General features: G+C 49.3%; 1 protein-coding gene across 7 annotated transcripts in view; it reads left to right on the top strand.

Moving 5' to 3' along the window:
* Positions 1 to 15,508, top strand: part of EP300 (E1A binding protein p300) — a 498,766-nt gene that overhangs the window by 451,023 nt on the left and 32,235 nt on the right. For all 7 annotated transcript variants that reach the window (XM_069231138.1, XM_069231137.1, XM_069231136.1 and 4 more), the window contains one exon: positions 13,205 to 13,351. In XM_069231138.1, the coding sequence (XP_069087239.1) occupies positions 13,205 to 13,351 (147 nt within the window). The remainder of the gene's footprint in view (positions 1 to 13,204; positions 13,352 to 15,508) is intronic.

The following is a 15,508-nucleotide window of genomic DNA, read 5'->3' as shown; positions in this document are numbered from 1 at the left end:
CAGCTAGGCAGTCCTTCTGGTTGTTTGCAGGAATCTAATTTTCTAGGGTTCAGGGTAGCCCTTAAATACTAAATTTAAGGGCGTGTTTAGGTCTGGGGGGTTAGTAGCCAATGGCTACTAGCCCTGAGGGTGGGTACATCCTCTTTGTGCCTCCTCCCAAGGGGAGGGGGTCACATTCCTATCCCTATTGGGGGAATCCTCCTTCTACAAGATGGAGGATTTCTAAAAGTCAGAGTCACCTTGTAAGGAAATGCCTCCTTGGCATGGTTGCCCCCTGACTTTTTGCCTTTGCTGATGCTATGTTTACAATTGAAAGTGTGCTGAGGCCTGCTAACCAGGCCCAAGCACCAGTGTTCTTTCCCTAACCTGTACTTTTGTATCCACAATTGGCAGACCCTGGCATCCAGATAAGTCCCTTGTAACTGGTACTTCTAGTACCAAGGGCACTGATGCCAAGGAAGGTCTCTAAGGGCTGCAGCATGTCTTATGCCACCCTGGAGACCTCTCACTCAGCACAGACACACTGCTTGCCAGCTTGTGTGTGCTAGTGAGGACAAAACGAGTAAGTCGACATGGCACTCCCCTCAGGGTGCCATGCCAGCCTCTCACTGCCTATGCAGTATAGGTAAGACACCCCTCTAGCAGGCCTTACAGCCCTAAGGCAGGGTGCACTATACCATAGGTGAGGGTACCAGTGCATGAGCATGGTACCCCTACAGTGTCTAAACAAAACCTTAGACATTGTAAGTGCAGGGTAGCCATAAGAGTATATGGTCTGGGAGTCTGTCAAACACGAACTCCACAGCACCATAATGGCTACACTGAAAACTGGGAAGTTTGGTATCAAACTTCTCAGCACAATAAATGCACACTGATGCCAGTGTACATTTTATTGCAAAATACACCCCAGAGGGCACCTTAGAGGTGCCCCCTGAAACTTAACCGACTATCTGTGTAGGCTGACTAGTTCCAGCAGCCTGCCACACTAGAGACATGTTGCTGGCCCCATGGGGAGAGTGCCTTTGTCACTCTGAGGCCAGTAACAAAGCCTGCACTGGGTGGAGATGCTAACACCTCCCCCAGGCAGGAGCTGTAACACCTGGCGGTGAGCCTCAAAGGCTCACCCCTTTGTCACAGCACCGCAGGACACTCCAGCTAGTGGAGTTGCCCGCCCCCTCCGGCCCGGCCCCCACTTTTGGCGGCAAGGCCGGAGAAAATAATGAGAATAACAAGGAGGAGTCACTGGCCAGTCAGGACAGCCCCTAAGGTGTCCTGAGCTGAGGTGACTAACTTTTAGAAATCCTCCATCTTGCAGATGGAGGATTCCCCCAATAGGGTTAGGATTGTGACCCCCTCCCCTTGGGAGGAGACACAAAGAGGGTGTACCCACCCTCAGGGCTAGTAGCCATTGGCTACTAACCCCCCAGACCTAAACACGCCCTTAAATTTAGTATTTAAGGGCTACCCTGAACCCTAGAAAATTAGATTCCTGCAAACTACAAGAAGGACTGCCTAGCTGAAAACCCCTGCAGAGGAAGACCAGAAGACGACAACTGCCTTGGCTCCAGAAACTCACCGGCCTGTCTCCTGCCTTCCAAAGAACTCTTTCTCAGCACCTCCTGCCTCAATAGGATTCCATTGGACGCCTGGCACCTACTTTGAACTCTTCAATTTCAAAAGTAGACCCGTGCAATTTCTCATAGAAAGCAAAGTATTACTTACCTGTAAACTGTTTTGCCTGTGAATTCTAAACAAAGTGCACTTGATACTTGAAAGCAATACATTCTTAAAACTGTACTTACCAGCAACAAAGATCCTTTTGGTTCTAGAAGTAAAGTAACAAAGTATATTTTTGATACATAAAACAATTGAACTGGAGTCAGTCATTGAGTGTTTGCCTCATTTCTTGACTGTGTGTACAACAAATGCTTAGCCTTACCCTCTGATAGGCCTAATTGCTCGACCACACTACAACAAAATAGAGCATAAGTATTATCTACTTGAGCCTATGTAAAGTCTCTGGGAATCCACTGGACTGTGTGCACACTATACCTTACTTTGGTATAGTATATACATGGCTAGCTTCCTACACACAGTGCCCTTCAGTCGACGTTGCATCAAATACCAGTCAAAAAGTGGGACTGCCGCAACAAAAGCCCTGTCTCCTACAGTATATTCTGTTACAGCAGTGATAACAGAACTTGGTTGGCCATGGGGGTTTTCAGCAAACATTAAAATAGCTATTTTTCAATTACCAAGGAATAAACCTATTACTGGCATATTCTTGAAGCAGATACCTGAAAGTCTAAAAGGAAAGCAAATGGGACTTCCTCATCTAGATTTTACTTTAAAAACATTCACAGCCACCTCCTCCAATTTTCAGAAAAAGCTTTTCATAGAAAAAGTGCTTAAAAAAGCAACGAACAACCTGTGTAAAACACATGCCGACTGTAAAGAAATGGCTCCCTGTTGCAGTTACCCCCCACTTTTTGCCTGATACTGATGCTGACTTGACTGAGAAGAGTGCTGGGACCCTGCTAACCAGGCCCCAGCACCAGTGTTCTTTCCCTAACCTGTACTTTTGTATCCACATTTGGCAGACCCTGGCATCCAGATAAGTCCCTTGTAACTGGTACTTCTAGTACCAAGGGCCCTGATGCCAAGGAAGGTCTCTAAGGGCTGCAGCATGTCTTATGCCACCCTGGAGACCTCTCACTCAGCACAGACACACTGCTTACCAGCTTGTGTGTGCTAGTGAGGACAAAACGAGTAAGTCGACATGGCACTCCCCTCAGGGTGCCATGCCAGCCTCTCACTGCCTATGCAGTATAGGTAAGACACCCCTCTAGCAGGCCTTACAGCCCTAAGGCAGGGTGCACTATACCATAGGTGAGGGTACCAGTGCATGAGCATGGTACCCCTACAGTGTCTAAACAAAACCTTAGACATTGTAAGTGCAGGGTAGCCATAAGAGTATATGGTCTGGGAGTCTGTCAAACACGAACTCCACAGCACCATAATGGCTACACTGAAAACTGGGAAGTTTGGTATCAAACTTCTCAGCACAATAAATGCACACTGATGCCAGTGTACATTTTATTGTAAAATACACCACAGAGGGCACCTTAGAGGTGCCCCCTGAAACTTAACCGACTATCTGTGTAGGCTGACTAGTTTTAGCAGCCTGCCACAAACCGAGACATGTTGCTGGCCCCATGGGGAGAGTACCTTTGTCACTCTGAGGCCAGTAACAAAGCCTGCACTGGGTGGAGATGCTAACACCTCCCCCAGGCAGGAATTGTCACACCTGGCGGTGAGCCTCAAAGGCTCACCTCCTTTGTGCCAACCCAGCAGGACACTCCAGCTAGTGGAGTTGCCCGCTCCCTCCGGCCAGGCCCCACTTTTGGCGGCAAGGCCGGAGAAAATAATGAGAAAAACAAGGAGGAGTCACTGGCCAGTCAGGACAGCCCCTAAGGTGTCCTGAGCTGAGGTGACTCTTACTTTTAGAAATCCTCCATCTTGCAGATGGAGGATTCCCCCAATAGGGTTAGGATTGTGACCCCCTCCCCTTGGGAGGAGGCACAAAGAGGGTGTACCCACCCTCAGGGCTAGTAGCCATTGGCTACTAACCCCCCAGACCTAAACACGCCCTTAAATTTAGTATTTAAGGGCTACCCTAGAAAATTAGATTCCTGCAACTACAAGAAGAAGGACTGCCCAGCTGAAAACCCCTGCAGCGGAAGACCAGAAGACGACAACTGCCTTGGCTCCAGAAACTCACCGGCCTGTCTCCTGCCTTCCAAAGATCCTGCTCCAGCGACGCCTTCCAAAGGGACCAGCGACCTCGACATCCTCTGAGGACTGCCCCTGCTTCGAAAAGACAAGAAACTCCCGAGGACAGCGGACCTGCTCCAAGAAAAGCTGCAACTTTGTTTCCAGCAACTTTAAAGAACCCTGCAAGCTCCCCGCAAGAAGCGTGAGACTTGCAACACTGCACCCGGCGACCCCGACTCGGCTGGTGGCGATCCAACACCTCAGGAGGGACCCCAGGACTACTCTGATACTGTGAGTACCAAAACCTGTCCCCCCTGAGCCCCCACAGCGCCGCCTGCAGAGGGAATCCCGAGGCTTCCCCTGACCGCGACTCTTTGAACCTAAAGTCCCGACGCCTGGGAGAGACCCTGCACCCGCAGCCCCCAGGACCTGAAGGACCGGACTTTCACTGGAGAAGTGACCCCCAGGAGTCCCTCTCCCTTGCCCAAGTGGAGGTTTCCCCGAGGAATCCCCCCCTTGCCTGCCTGCAGCGCTGAAGAGATCCCGAGATCTCTCATAGACTAACATTGCGAACCCGACGCTTGTTTCTACACTGCACCCGGCCGCCCCCGCGCCGCTGAGGGTGAAATTTCTGTGTGGACTTGTGTCCCCCCCGGTGCCCTACAAAACCCCCCTGGTCTGCCCTCCGAAGACGCGGGTACTTACCTGCAAGCAGACCGGAACCGGGGCACCCCCTTCTCTCCATTCTAGCCTATGTGTTTTAGGCACCACTTTGAACTCTGCACCTGACCGGCCCTGAGCTGCTGGTGTGGTGACTTTGGGGTTGCTCTGAACCCCCAACGGTGGGCTACCTTGGACCAAGAACTGAACCCTGTAAGTGTCTTACTTACCGGGTAAAACTAACAAATACTTACCTCCCCTAGGAACTGTGAAAGTTGCACTAAGTGTCCACTTTTGAAACAGCTATTTGTCAATAGCTTGAAAAGTATACATGCAATTTTTATGATTTAAAGTTCCTAAAGTACTTACCTGCAATACCTTTCAAATGAGATATTACATGTAGAATCTGAACCTGTGGTTCTTAAAATAAACTAAGAAAAGATATTTTTCTATACAAAAACCTATTGGCTGGATTTGTCTCTGAGTGTGTGTACCTCATTTATTGTCTGTGTGTATGTACAACAAATGCTTAACACTACTCCTTGGATAAGCCTACTGCTCGACCACACTACCACAAAATAGAGCATTAGTATTATCTCTTTTTGCCACTATCTTACCTCTAAGGGGAACCCTTGGACTCTGTGCATGCTATTCCTTACTTTGAAATAGCACATACAGAGCCAACTTCCTACACCGACATCCAGTGCTTACGACATTCTCAGACTTGTTGCCCAAGTACTTGAAAACCAAGCCTCTGTAATTGATGAAAAAGGTCCCTTTGGCAAATATTCTGTCGACTGACATTATTTTAGAGTGCCCTGTCAACAAGACCCTTGATAACAGCTTTGACGTCAACAGTGTATTCACTGTGACTGCTGTGACCACCTCAATGACGAGTATTAATTTCCAACCTTTCTCTTTACCAGGCATTCTTCCTGGATGTGAATGCAGCAGCTGACTCAGCAGTGGGATGAGCAGTTCTGTGCAGCCTGTTTCAGTACATAGAGCTGCTTCCTGCTCCATTCACATGTATGTACTGCTTGCTACTCTGATTCAAGCATGTGAATTTATAAACGATCCAATGCTGGAAAAAAAATTAGTTACCAGTAACTTCAGTTCTCCAGTGTTGTCATCTTTCATATATTCACATGCAACCCTCTCTTCACTCATGTAATAGGCTTTCTGTTAGGATAAATACTCATCACACTTGTGCTATGAAATCTGAGCATTGGTGGCCCTTTAGTGGGAAAAGGAGCGCTCAGCACTTCTGTAAAGAAATGGCTCCCTGTTGCAGTTACCCCCCACTTTTTGCCTGATACTGATGCTGACTTGACTGAGAAGTGTGCTGGGACCCTGCTAACCAGGCCCCAGCACCAGTGTTCTTTCACCTAAAATTTAATTTTGATTCCACAATTGGCACACCCTGGCATCCAGGTAAGTCCCTTGTAACTGGTACCCCTGGTACCAAGGGCCCTGATGCCAGGGAAGGTCTCTAAGGGCTGCAGCATATCTTATGCCACCCTGGGGACCCCTCACTCAGCACAGACACACTGCTTGCCAGCTTGTGTGTGCTGATGAGAACAAAACGAGTAAGTCGACATGGCACTCCCCTCAGGGTGCCATGCCAACCTCACAATGCCTATGCAGTATAGATAAGTCACCCCTCTAGCAGGCCTTACAGCCCTAAGGCAGGGTGCACTATACCATAGGTGAGGGCACCAGTGCATGAGCACTATGCCCCTACAGTGTCTAAGCAAAACCTTAGACATTGTAAGTGCAGGGTAGCCATAAGAGTATATGGTCTGGGAGTCTGTCAGAAACGAACTCCACAGCTCCATAATGGCTACACTGAATACTGGGAAGTTTAGTATCAAACTTCTCAGAATAATAAACCCACACTGATGCCAGTGTTGGATTTATTAAAAAATGCACACAGAGAGCATCTTAGAGATGCCCCCTGTATTTTACCCAATTGTTCAGTGCAGGACTGACTGGTCTGTGCCAGCCTGCTGCTGAGAGACGAGTGTCTGACCTCATGCGGTGAGAGCCTTTGTGCTCTCTGAGGACAGAAACAAAGCCTGCTCTGGGTGGAGGTGCTTCACACCTCCCCCCTGCAGAAACTGTAACACCTAGCAGTGAGCTTCAAAGGCTCAAGCTTCGTGTTACAATGCCCCAGGGCACTCCAGCTAGTGGAGATGCCCGCCCCCTGGACCCAGCCCCCACTTTTGGCGGCAAGTCCAGGAGAGATAATGAGAAAAACAAGGAGGAGTCACTGGCCAGTCAGGACAGCCCCTAAGGTGTCCTGAGCTGAGGTGACTCTGACTTTTAGAAATCCTCCATCTTGTAGAAGGAGGATTCCCCCAATAGGGATAGGAATGTGTCCCCCTCCCCTTGGGAGGAGGCACAAAGAGGGTGTACCCACCCTCAGGGCTAGTAGCCATTGGCTACTAACCCCCCAGACCTAAACACGCCCTTAAATTTAGTATTTAAGGGCTTCCCTGAACCTAAGAATTTAGATTCCTGCAACTTACCGAAGAAGAAGACTGCTGAGCTGAAAACCCCTGCAGAAGAAGAAAGAAGACACCAACTGCTTTGGCCCCAGTCCTACCGGCCTGTCTCCTGCCTTCTAAAGAACCCTGCTCCAGCTACGCTTTCTCCAGGACCAGCGACCTCTGAATCCTCAGAGGACTGCCCTGCTTCCAAGAGACCAAGAAACTCCCGAGGACAGCGGCACTGCTCCAAAAGAACTGCGACTTTGTTTCAAGGAGCAGATTTAAAGACCCCTGCAACTCCCCGCAAGAAGCGTGAGACTTGCAACACTGCACCCGGCGACCCCGACTCGACTGGTGGAGAACCAACACCTCAGGGAGGACCCTCCGGCGACTCAGAGTCCGTGAGTAACCAAAGTTGTCCCCCCTGAGCCCCCACAGCGACGCCTGCAGAGGGAATCCCGAGGCTCCCCCTGACCGCGACTGCCTGAACTCCATTTCCCGACGGCTGGAAAAGACCCTGCACCCGCAGCCCCCAGCACCTAAAGGAACGGAACTCCTGTGCAGGAGTGACCCCCAGGAAGCCCTCTCCCTTGCCCAGGTGGTGGCTACCCCGAGGAGCCCCCCCCTTGCCTGCCTGCAACGCTGAAGAGATCCCTTGATCTCTCATTGATTTCCATTGAAAACCCGACGCTTGTTTCTACACTACACCCGGCCGCCCCAGTGCCGCTGAGGGTGTACTTTTTGTGTGGACTTGTGTCCCCCCCGGTGCCCTACAAAACCCCCCTGGTCTGCCCTCCGAAGACGCGGGTACTTACCTGCAAGCAGACCGGAACCGGGGCACCCCCTTCTCTCCATTCTAGCCTATGCGTTTTGGGCACCTCTTTGACCTCTGCACCTGACCGGCCCGAGCTGCTGGTGTGGTAACTTTGGGGTTGCTCTGAACCCCCAACGGTGGGCTACCTTGGACCCAAACCTGAGACTTGTAAGTGATTTACTTACCTGACAAAAACTAACAAAAACTTACCTCCCCAGGAACTGTGAAAATTGCACTGTGTCCACTTTTAAAACAGCTTATCGTGTTTTATGTAAAAAAAGTATACATGCTAATGTAATGATTCAAAGTTCCTAAAGTACTTACCTGCAATACCTTTCAAATGAGATATTACATGTAAAAATTGAACCTGTGGTTCTTAAAATAAACTAAGAAAATATATTTTTCTATAACAAAACCTATTGGCTTGGATTTGTCTCTGAGTGTGTGTTCCTCATTTATTGCCTGTGTGTATGTACAACAAATGCTTAACACTACTCCTTTGATAAGCCTACTGCTCGACCACACTACCACAAAATAGAGCATTAGTATTATCTCTTTTTGCCACTATCTTACCTCTAAGGGGAACCCTTGGACTCTGTGCATACTATTCCTTACTTTGAAATAGTGCATACAGAGCCAACTTCCTACAACTTCCACCTCATTGGCTGAAGTTCGGATTGTTTCAAATGGGAGGGTTATGTGCTCTAAACACAATTGTTGAGACCTTTGGCTACTTTACCTCTGTTTACAACTTTTTAAAGTTAATGGGGATTGTCACCCTGACTTAGAATGTTTGAAGCAAGTGAATGTATGGAAAGTACCAACGCTGGAGATTAGGAGTTTTGCAGTATGAATCCTTTTCAGGATTCACATTCTGTGCAGCATTCTGCCTTCTAGTGGTTTGGTCCGGAAAAGTTGTTTGGTTGTTTTCTCTGTCAGCCGAAGATCAGCACAGCAAGCCACACAGATCCAACCAAAAGATTTTGATGGGGCAAAACACCGGTGAAACCCTCAATGCTCCCAGTCGCTCAAGTAAGAGAGAGAGAAGGGCAAAGGCTTGGGGGGGGGGGATATAATACTCGTTGGTGCCGATAAAAGGCTGGCACTTCATGCCGAACAAACAGCACTCAAAGTCGAACAAAAGATAAGCCTCAGGGCTGTAGTGGCTGCCCTACTGCAAGGAAAGGAGTTTGACTTCTTGAGGGAATTCCACAACCATAGAAGACCTCCGATGGCCAATGAAGTAGAGGATGACCAGTCAGGCATGCAGTTCCCAGCAACCCGAGACAGGCAGGTTTAACTAACAGAACCAGTTCTAGGAGACATGGCAGGATCTTGATGTCGAGTCATCAGAGGAGGGGACAGACAGCTATCCTTCAAGACCATCACCGTGACTTATCCCTCTGCAACAGCCTCATCAAGTGAGCTGGAGACACCTATTTGGTGCAGCTAGATGAGGGCGGCTCTGCATTCTTCCTACTTGGAAGATTGATGCCTTCGCAAAAGGGAACTCTTTATCCACCCATGCTCCCTAGCATCCTTGAACAAACGAAGGAGGCTTTCTGTAAGCTGGCCGCTGCAAGGGCTGTACCTCAAAGAGTGGGAAAGAGTTATAAGAATTCCACACAGGACCTCACATACACAAAGGACAATGTCCCTGCGGACTTGATGGTCTCGACTGCAAAGACGAGAAACATTGCCCTCACTTCCATGAGGCACTACCAGGAAAGGAAGAGGCTAGTTTTGGTGAGGAGAAAGATAGGTGTAGGAAAGTACCCTCTTTTTAGCATGATTGCTCCCACTTTCTGCCTGCTGTCAGTGTATTTTGACTGTTCACTACAATCCTGCTAACCAGGACCCCAATGACTGTGCTCCCCCCCCCCCCCCCACCGAAATTTGGTTGTTCCTGACTTAGTACACCCCACAATTGGCATACTGGTGCCACCATGTAAGTCCCTAGTATATGGTACCTAGGTAACAAGAGCACTGGGTTACCAGGGGTTCCCCTTGGGTTGCAGCAAGTATTATGCCACCCATGGGAGCCTATGCAAAAAGTGTCTGCAGCCCTGCCATTGCAGCCTGTGTGAAAAGGCGCATGCACCCTTTCACTAAAGGTGTAGGAAGCTGGCTCTGTATATACTATATCAACATGTGAGATATAGTGTGCACATTGTTTAGGGGTTCCCCAAGAGGCTTGACAGAGGCAATAATAGATACTAATGCTCTGTTTATGGTAGTGTGGTCGAGCAGTTAGGCTTATCAGAGGGTAGTTTTAAGCATATGTTGTTCGCACTCAAGCAATAAGTGAGAACACGCACTCAATGATTTAACTCCAGGCCAATAGGTTTTTATATAGAAACATATTCTCATGTTTATTTTTAGAACCACAAGATGCATCTAGCAGGTAAGTACAATATTGTACACAGTTTTCTTAATAATGGCAAAAAGCTATTTTACAAGTGGACATACTGCAATTTTCAACAGTTCCTGGGGGAGGTAAGTACAGTACAGTTTCTGAGGTAAGTACCACAATACAGGTTCAGTCTCTGGGGCATAGGTAGCCCACCGTTGGGGGGTTCAAGGCAACCCCAAACACCCAGCACAAGCAACACAGGGCCAGTCAGGTGCAGAGGTCAAACAGGAGCCAAAATAACATGGGCACCTATGGAGACGGGGTACTCCGGTTCCAGTCGCTTGCAGGTAAGTACCTGCGTTGTCTGAGGGCAGACCAGGGGGGTTTGGAGGAGTACTGTAGGGGCCCCAGGTAAGCACAAAAACCACACCCTCAGCGGCACGGGGGCTGGTTGCAGTGTGCCAACAGGGCATCGGGTTCTCAATAGAACTCTATGGCAGGACCCGGGGGTCACTTAGGCACTGCAGGCAGGGCACAGGGGGGCCTCTCGGGCAAGCCACCGACTGGGCATGGGTGAGGGCCGCCTGCTAGTCATTGCTGCACCAGTGGTCGGTTTCTCATGGGCCTGGGGGCTGCGGGTGCAGTGCTTCTCCAGGCATCGGATATCTTTGTCACAGGCAGTGGCGGTCAGGGGGGGTCCTCAGGATTCCCTCTGCAGGCGTCATCGTGGAGGTGCAGAGAGGTCAGCCCAGGGTGGACATGTCGTCTGAGTCACCTGGGTGTCCTCTCTGGATAGGTCGTTTCTCTGGACACGGGCCGGGGGGGTCGGGTGCAGAGTAGTTGGACTCACGCTTCCGAAGTGAGGTGAGTGCCTTTAAAGTTGGTTTCTTGGTCTTTTCTTTGGGCAGGTCCCCAGTCCACGGGAGTTTCTTGGTCCTTTGTGATGCAGGCAGCCCCCTGGAGGCTTTTCAGGGGTAGCTGGTCCTCCAGAACGCGTTGCTACTTTTCTTGCAGCTTTTTGGAGACGGGCTGGTAGGTCTGGGTCCAAGCCAGTTGTCTCCTTCTCTTCTCTGCGAGGTTTTCAGCTCAGCAGTACTTCTTTCTTGAGGTTGTCAGGAATCTGAAGAGCTGGGTTTAGGGTTGCCCCTAAATACTAAATTTAGGGGTGTGTTAGGGTCAGAAGGCAGTAGCCAATGGCTACTGTCCCTGAGGGTGGCTACTTGCCCACTCCCTCTGGGGAGGGGAGCACATCCTTATCGGTCCTAATCCTCCGAAGCAAGATGGAGGATTTCTCAAGGAGGGAGGAGTCACTTCAGCTCCGGTCACTATAATGGTGGACCTGGCTAGAGGGGTGACAGTTGGTGACTTCAGTCATGCATGCAGGCGGTGAATGGTTCTGAATGTTGGTCGTCTTATCCAAGTGTGAGTTCGGGGTCGTCTGCGTTGAAAATGTTGATGTCTTGTGAGAGGATGATGCTGGCCAAATGTATCATATAAGCATAGAACTGGGTCGGGCTGAGTAACACGTCTTGCGCTACTCCATAGATGAGTGTGCGGGCATCCAGTGAGGATGGGGCCAGGCTGACCAATGGAGTCCTGCTGCTCAGCAGGGAGCAGAACCAGCAGAGAGCAGGCCCTTGGATTACAATCTTGTGTAGATATCTGATGAGTGTAGGGTTGGAGACCATGTCAGATGCTGCACAGAGGTGCAGGAGGATGGAGGTCGCTGTGACTCTTCTGTCCAGGATTATGCAGAAGTAATCTGTGGTGGCGAAGAGTGCCCTTTTCTGTGTATTTTTTTTTAATTTTATTTATTTATTTATTTATTTTTATTTATTTTTTACTGCTGGGGGTTAATCAAAAACATACAGATGTATCCTAGCTTGCCAACCTTGTGTTTGTCTCTCCTTAGAGCATTGTCTTTTTACCCTCGGTTTTTGATTGGCTGGCTTTTATGCTCCCACAGCTTGCTTTTCAAACTCTGCTTTTTTCTTTTAGGTTAAGCAGTCCATGGTAATGCACTTCTCTGTCCCATGCACTTTTAACCCCTTGCACTCACTGTTGCTCTGTTGCACATTGTGCTTCTCCGAACCCCCTTCTCAATGTTGCACTCGACCTCGAGTTCTTCCCCCTGTTGCTTTCTCCCCTATGTGCTTCTCCCCACCTGCTTCATGTTGGTCTGTTGCTGCCACTGCTTCTCCTCCCCAACCTCTATGCAGCTCCCTTCCCACCCCTCCTCTCTTGCCTGTGCTTTCTCCTCCCACCTCACTCTGTGAATCTTTCTATTCCTTCGCAGTGCCCTTCCCCCATGCCCTCCCCTCCATGCCTCTCTCCCTTACTCCTGCCCCCTTGCTGCTCACTCGCACTTAGTGTTAGTGCTACTTTTTTTATTTTTTTTTACTTTATTGATCCATTTCTCTGAATAAAAAATGCATCTTTTTGTAGGTGCACACATGCATGGTGCTCACACATATAAAGAATGATGCAACTGCTGCGTCATATCACCGTTTTTCCTTAAGCTATGCTGCAAAGCATCAGGGGTGCTTTACAGCAGAGCTAAAAACCATTGGCAAAGCAAATAGGTCTCAAATGCGAGATGTTGCCAGTACTTGTTGGTCAATAATCTTCCAGAAGTCATTTTCTTCTACCATGTTTCCTATGCTGAGGAAGAATTACTTATCTGTGATAACAGTTCTCTTTTATAGTTTAAGGCCAGCCTGCCTTTTTGCCACTATTCAGGAGAAGATGTCTTGTTGTGGCAAGCTGTGGAGCTTTGGTCTCATCTTTTAAGCGCAACAGACCTTTTAGGTTCAGGGTAATAGGCAAATGTAATTTCTTTAAGGGTGCTCAGACTCTTTAGTTCCACTGATAATCAAAATACTTAATATATTCTTTTGTGCTCCAAAAGCATTCCTTTTATACATGATTATAATAGCCATGCATCTCACTGTTGAAAAACATTGTTAGCCCCATCTTAACTGTTAAAGAGGGATCCAGGTAACTTTGTTATGCACACGCATATGGTCTGTAGTTACAAACAAATAACTTAATTATATTAAGTACCTTAAAAGCTTGTTCTTGAACTCAATTGTGTCTTGTCTTTCTTTGCAGGTTTGTAGATAGCGGTGAGATGCCTGAATCCTTCCCTTATCGAACAAAAGCACTTTTTGCCTTCGAGGAGGTGGATGGAGTGGAGCTGTGTTTCTTTGGCATGCATGTGCAGGAATATGGGTCTGACTGTCCACAGCCCAACCAGAGGTGAGAATACCCTGTACCCCTATGCCCCAAGTGGTACCACATTCCAGTCAGACCTCTGTCCCCATCCTATGAAATTGCATCCCTCAGCCAGCAGTGAGAATTAGCTCCTTTTTTCCTCTCAGACTTAGACTGCCAACTCAAGACCATAACTTCCTAGGACTCATTCAGTGAAACCCTCTCAAACTGCATAGCATTCCTCAAGTTCCGATCCTCTCTCCATCACCTAATGCTCCCCGACCTAGTCACTTCCTTCTTCATGTTAATTTATTGCTTAGTCCGTGTAAACACCTTGAAAGACTTTAAAGGTGTGCCTTTAACCCTTTGGCTAAAGATAGATGTTCGATGGCATCTGTCGCTGTAGATACGCATGTTCTGCAATAGCTCGCCATCTGGTGTTGGGCCGGAGTGTTACAAGTTGTTTTTCTTCGAAGAAGTCTTTCGTGTCACGGGACCGAGTGACTCCTCCTTTTGTCTCCATTGCGCATGGGCGTCGACTCCATCCTCGATTGTTTTTTTTCCGCCATCGGGTTCGGACGTGTTCCTGTCGCTCCGAGTTTCGGAACAGAAAAAATAGTTAATTTCGGAAGATTTTCGTCGGTATTGTTGCGTTCGGGATCGGCATACTTACATTCAACACCGCATCGAAGATCGAAGAGCTCCGGTGCCCTTCGGGGTAATTTTTCGATCCTCCGTCGGGGCCTGGTCGGCCCGACCGCGTGCTGAAGAACGCCGATGGAACGGACCCCGTTCCGTTTCTGCCCCAAATGCCACAATAAATACCCCTACACAGACCAACACTTGGTCTGCAACCTGTGCCTGTCACCTGAGCACAGCGAAGACACCTGCGAGGCCTGTCGTGCGTTCCGGTCCCGAAAAACACTCCGAGACCGTCGAGCCAGAAGACTTCAAATGGCGTCCGCACCGACAGCCCGACGGGAGTTCGAGGAACAGGAAGAGGAAGGTACCTTCTCGATCCAAGACTCAGACTCCGAAGGATTCGACGATACACAAACCGTGAGTAAGACGTCGAAAACCACACAAAGAAACATTTACAAGGCCCAGGGGACGCCACTGCCACCAGGCCATGGCTCAACCCATAAAATCGGTGACCGACCGTCGGCACCGAAAAAGGCCCAAACAGTGCCGAGATCGTCCGACTCCGGTCGAGACACCGGCACGCAGCCTTCTCGGGACCGAGAAAGTGCTGGAGACAAGCCTCGACACCGAGATGCCGGTGTGGACACGGCTCGACGCCGAGACAGCGGCACCGAAACAGATCGACGCCGAGAGGTTTCGGCCCCGAAAAGGAAAAAAGTCACCTCGGAGCCGAAAAAACACGCAGACACAGTTTCGACGCCGAAACAAACTGCAAGCGACCCAGCTTCAGGCTCTTATACAGAAGAGCACTCGCTAACCTCCCAAATGCAGAAGCATAGGTTTGAGGAAGAGCTACAAGCAACTGATGCGGACCATACGCAAAAGCGTATCTTCATTCAGCAGGGGACAGGAAAAATAAGCACCCTTCCCCCCATTAGGAGAAAGAGAAGGTTGGAGTTCCAGACGGAACAAGCACCACAACCAAAAGTGGTGAAAAGAGTTACACCACCACCCTCTCCTCCGCCCGTGATTAACGTTTCACCAGCACAAACGCCATCACACTCCCCAGCTCACACCACCATGAGCCAGGGTGACCAAGACCAGGACGCATGGGACCTATACGACGCCCCAGTGTCAGATAACAGCCCAGAGGCATACCCTACAAAACCATCTCCACCAGAAGACAGCACCGCGTACTCTCAGGTGGTGGCTAGAGCAGCACAATTTCACAACGTAAGCCTCCACTCAGAACAGGTCGAGGATGATTTCTTGTTCAACACACTCTCCTCCACCCACAGCTCCTACCAAAGCCTGCCTATGCTCCCTGGTATGCTCCGGCACGCAAAAGACATATTTAAGGACCCGGTCAAAAGTAGGGCAATCACACCAAGGGTGGAAAAAAAGTATAAGCCGCCTCCTACAGACCCGGCTTTCATCTCAACACAGCTGCCACCAGACTCTGTTGTTGTAGGAGCAGCTAGGAAAAGGGCCAACTCTCACACATCTGGAGATGCACCACCCCCAGATAAAGAAAGCCGCAAGTTTGATGCAGCTGGTAAA

Source organism: Pleurodeles waltl, chromosome 4_2 (assembly GCF_031143425.1).
Source record: "Pleurodeles waltl isolate 20211129_DDA chromosome 4_2, aPleWal1.hap1.20221129, whole genome shotgun sequence".
Classification (NCBI taxonomy): Eukaryota; Metazoa; Chordata; class Amphibia; order Caudata; family Salamandridae; genus Pleurodeles; species Pleurodeles waltl.
Note: the sequence above shows the minus strand (reverse complement) of the source record. Positions and strands in the feature narration are given on the sequence as shown.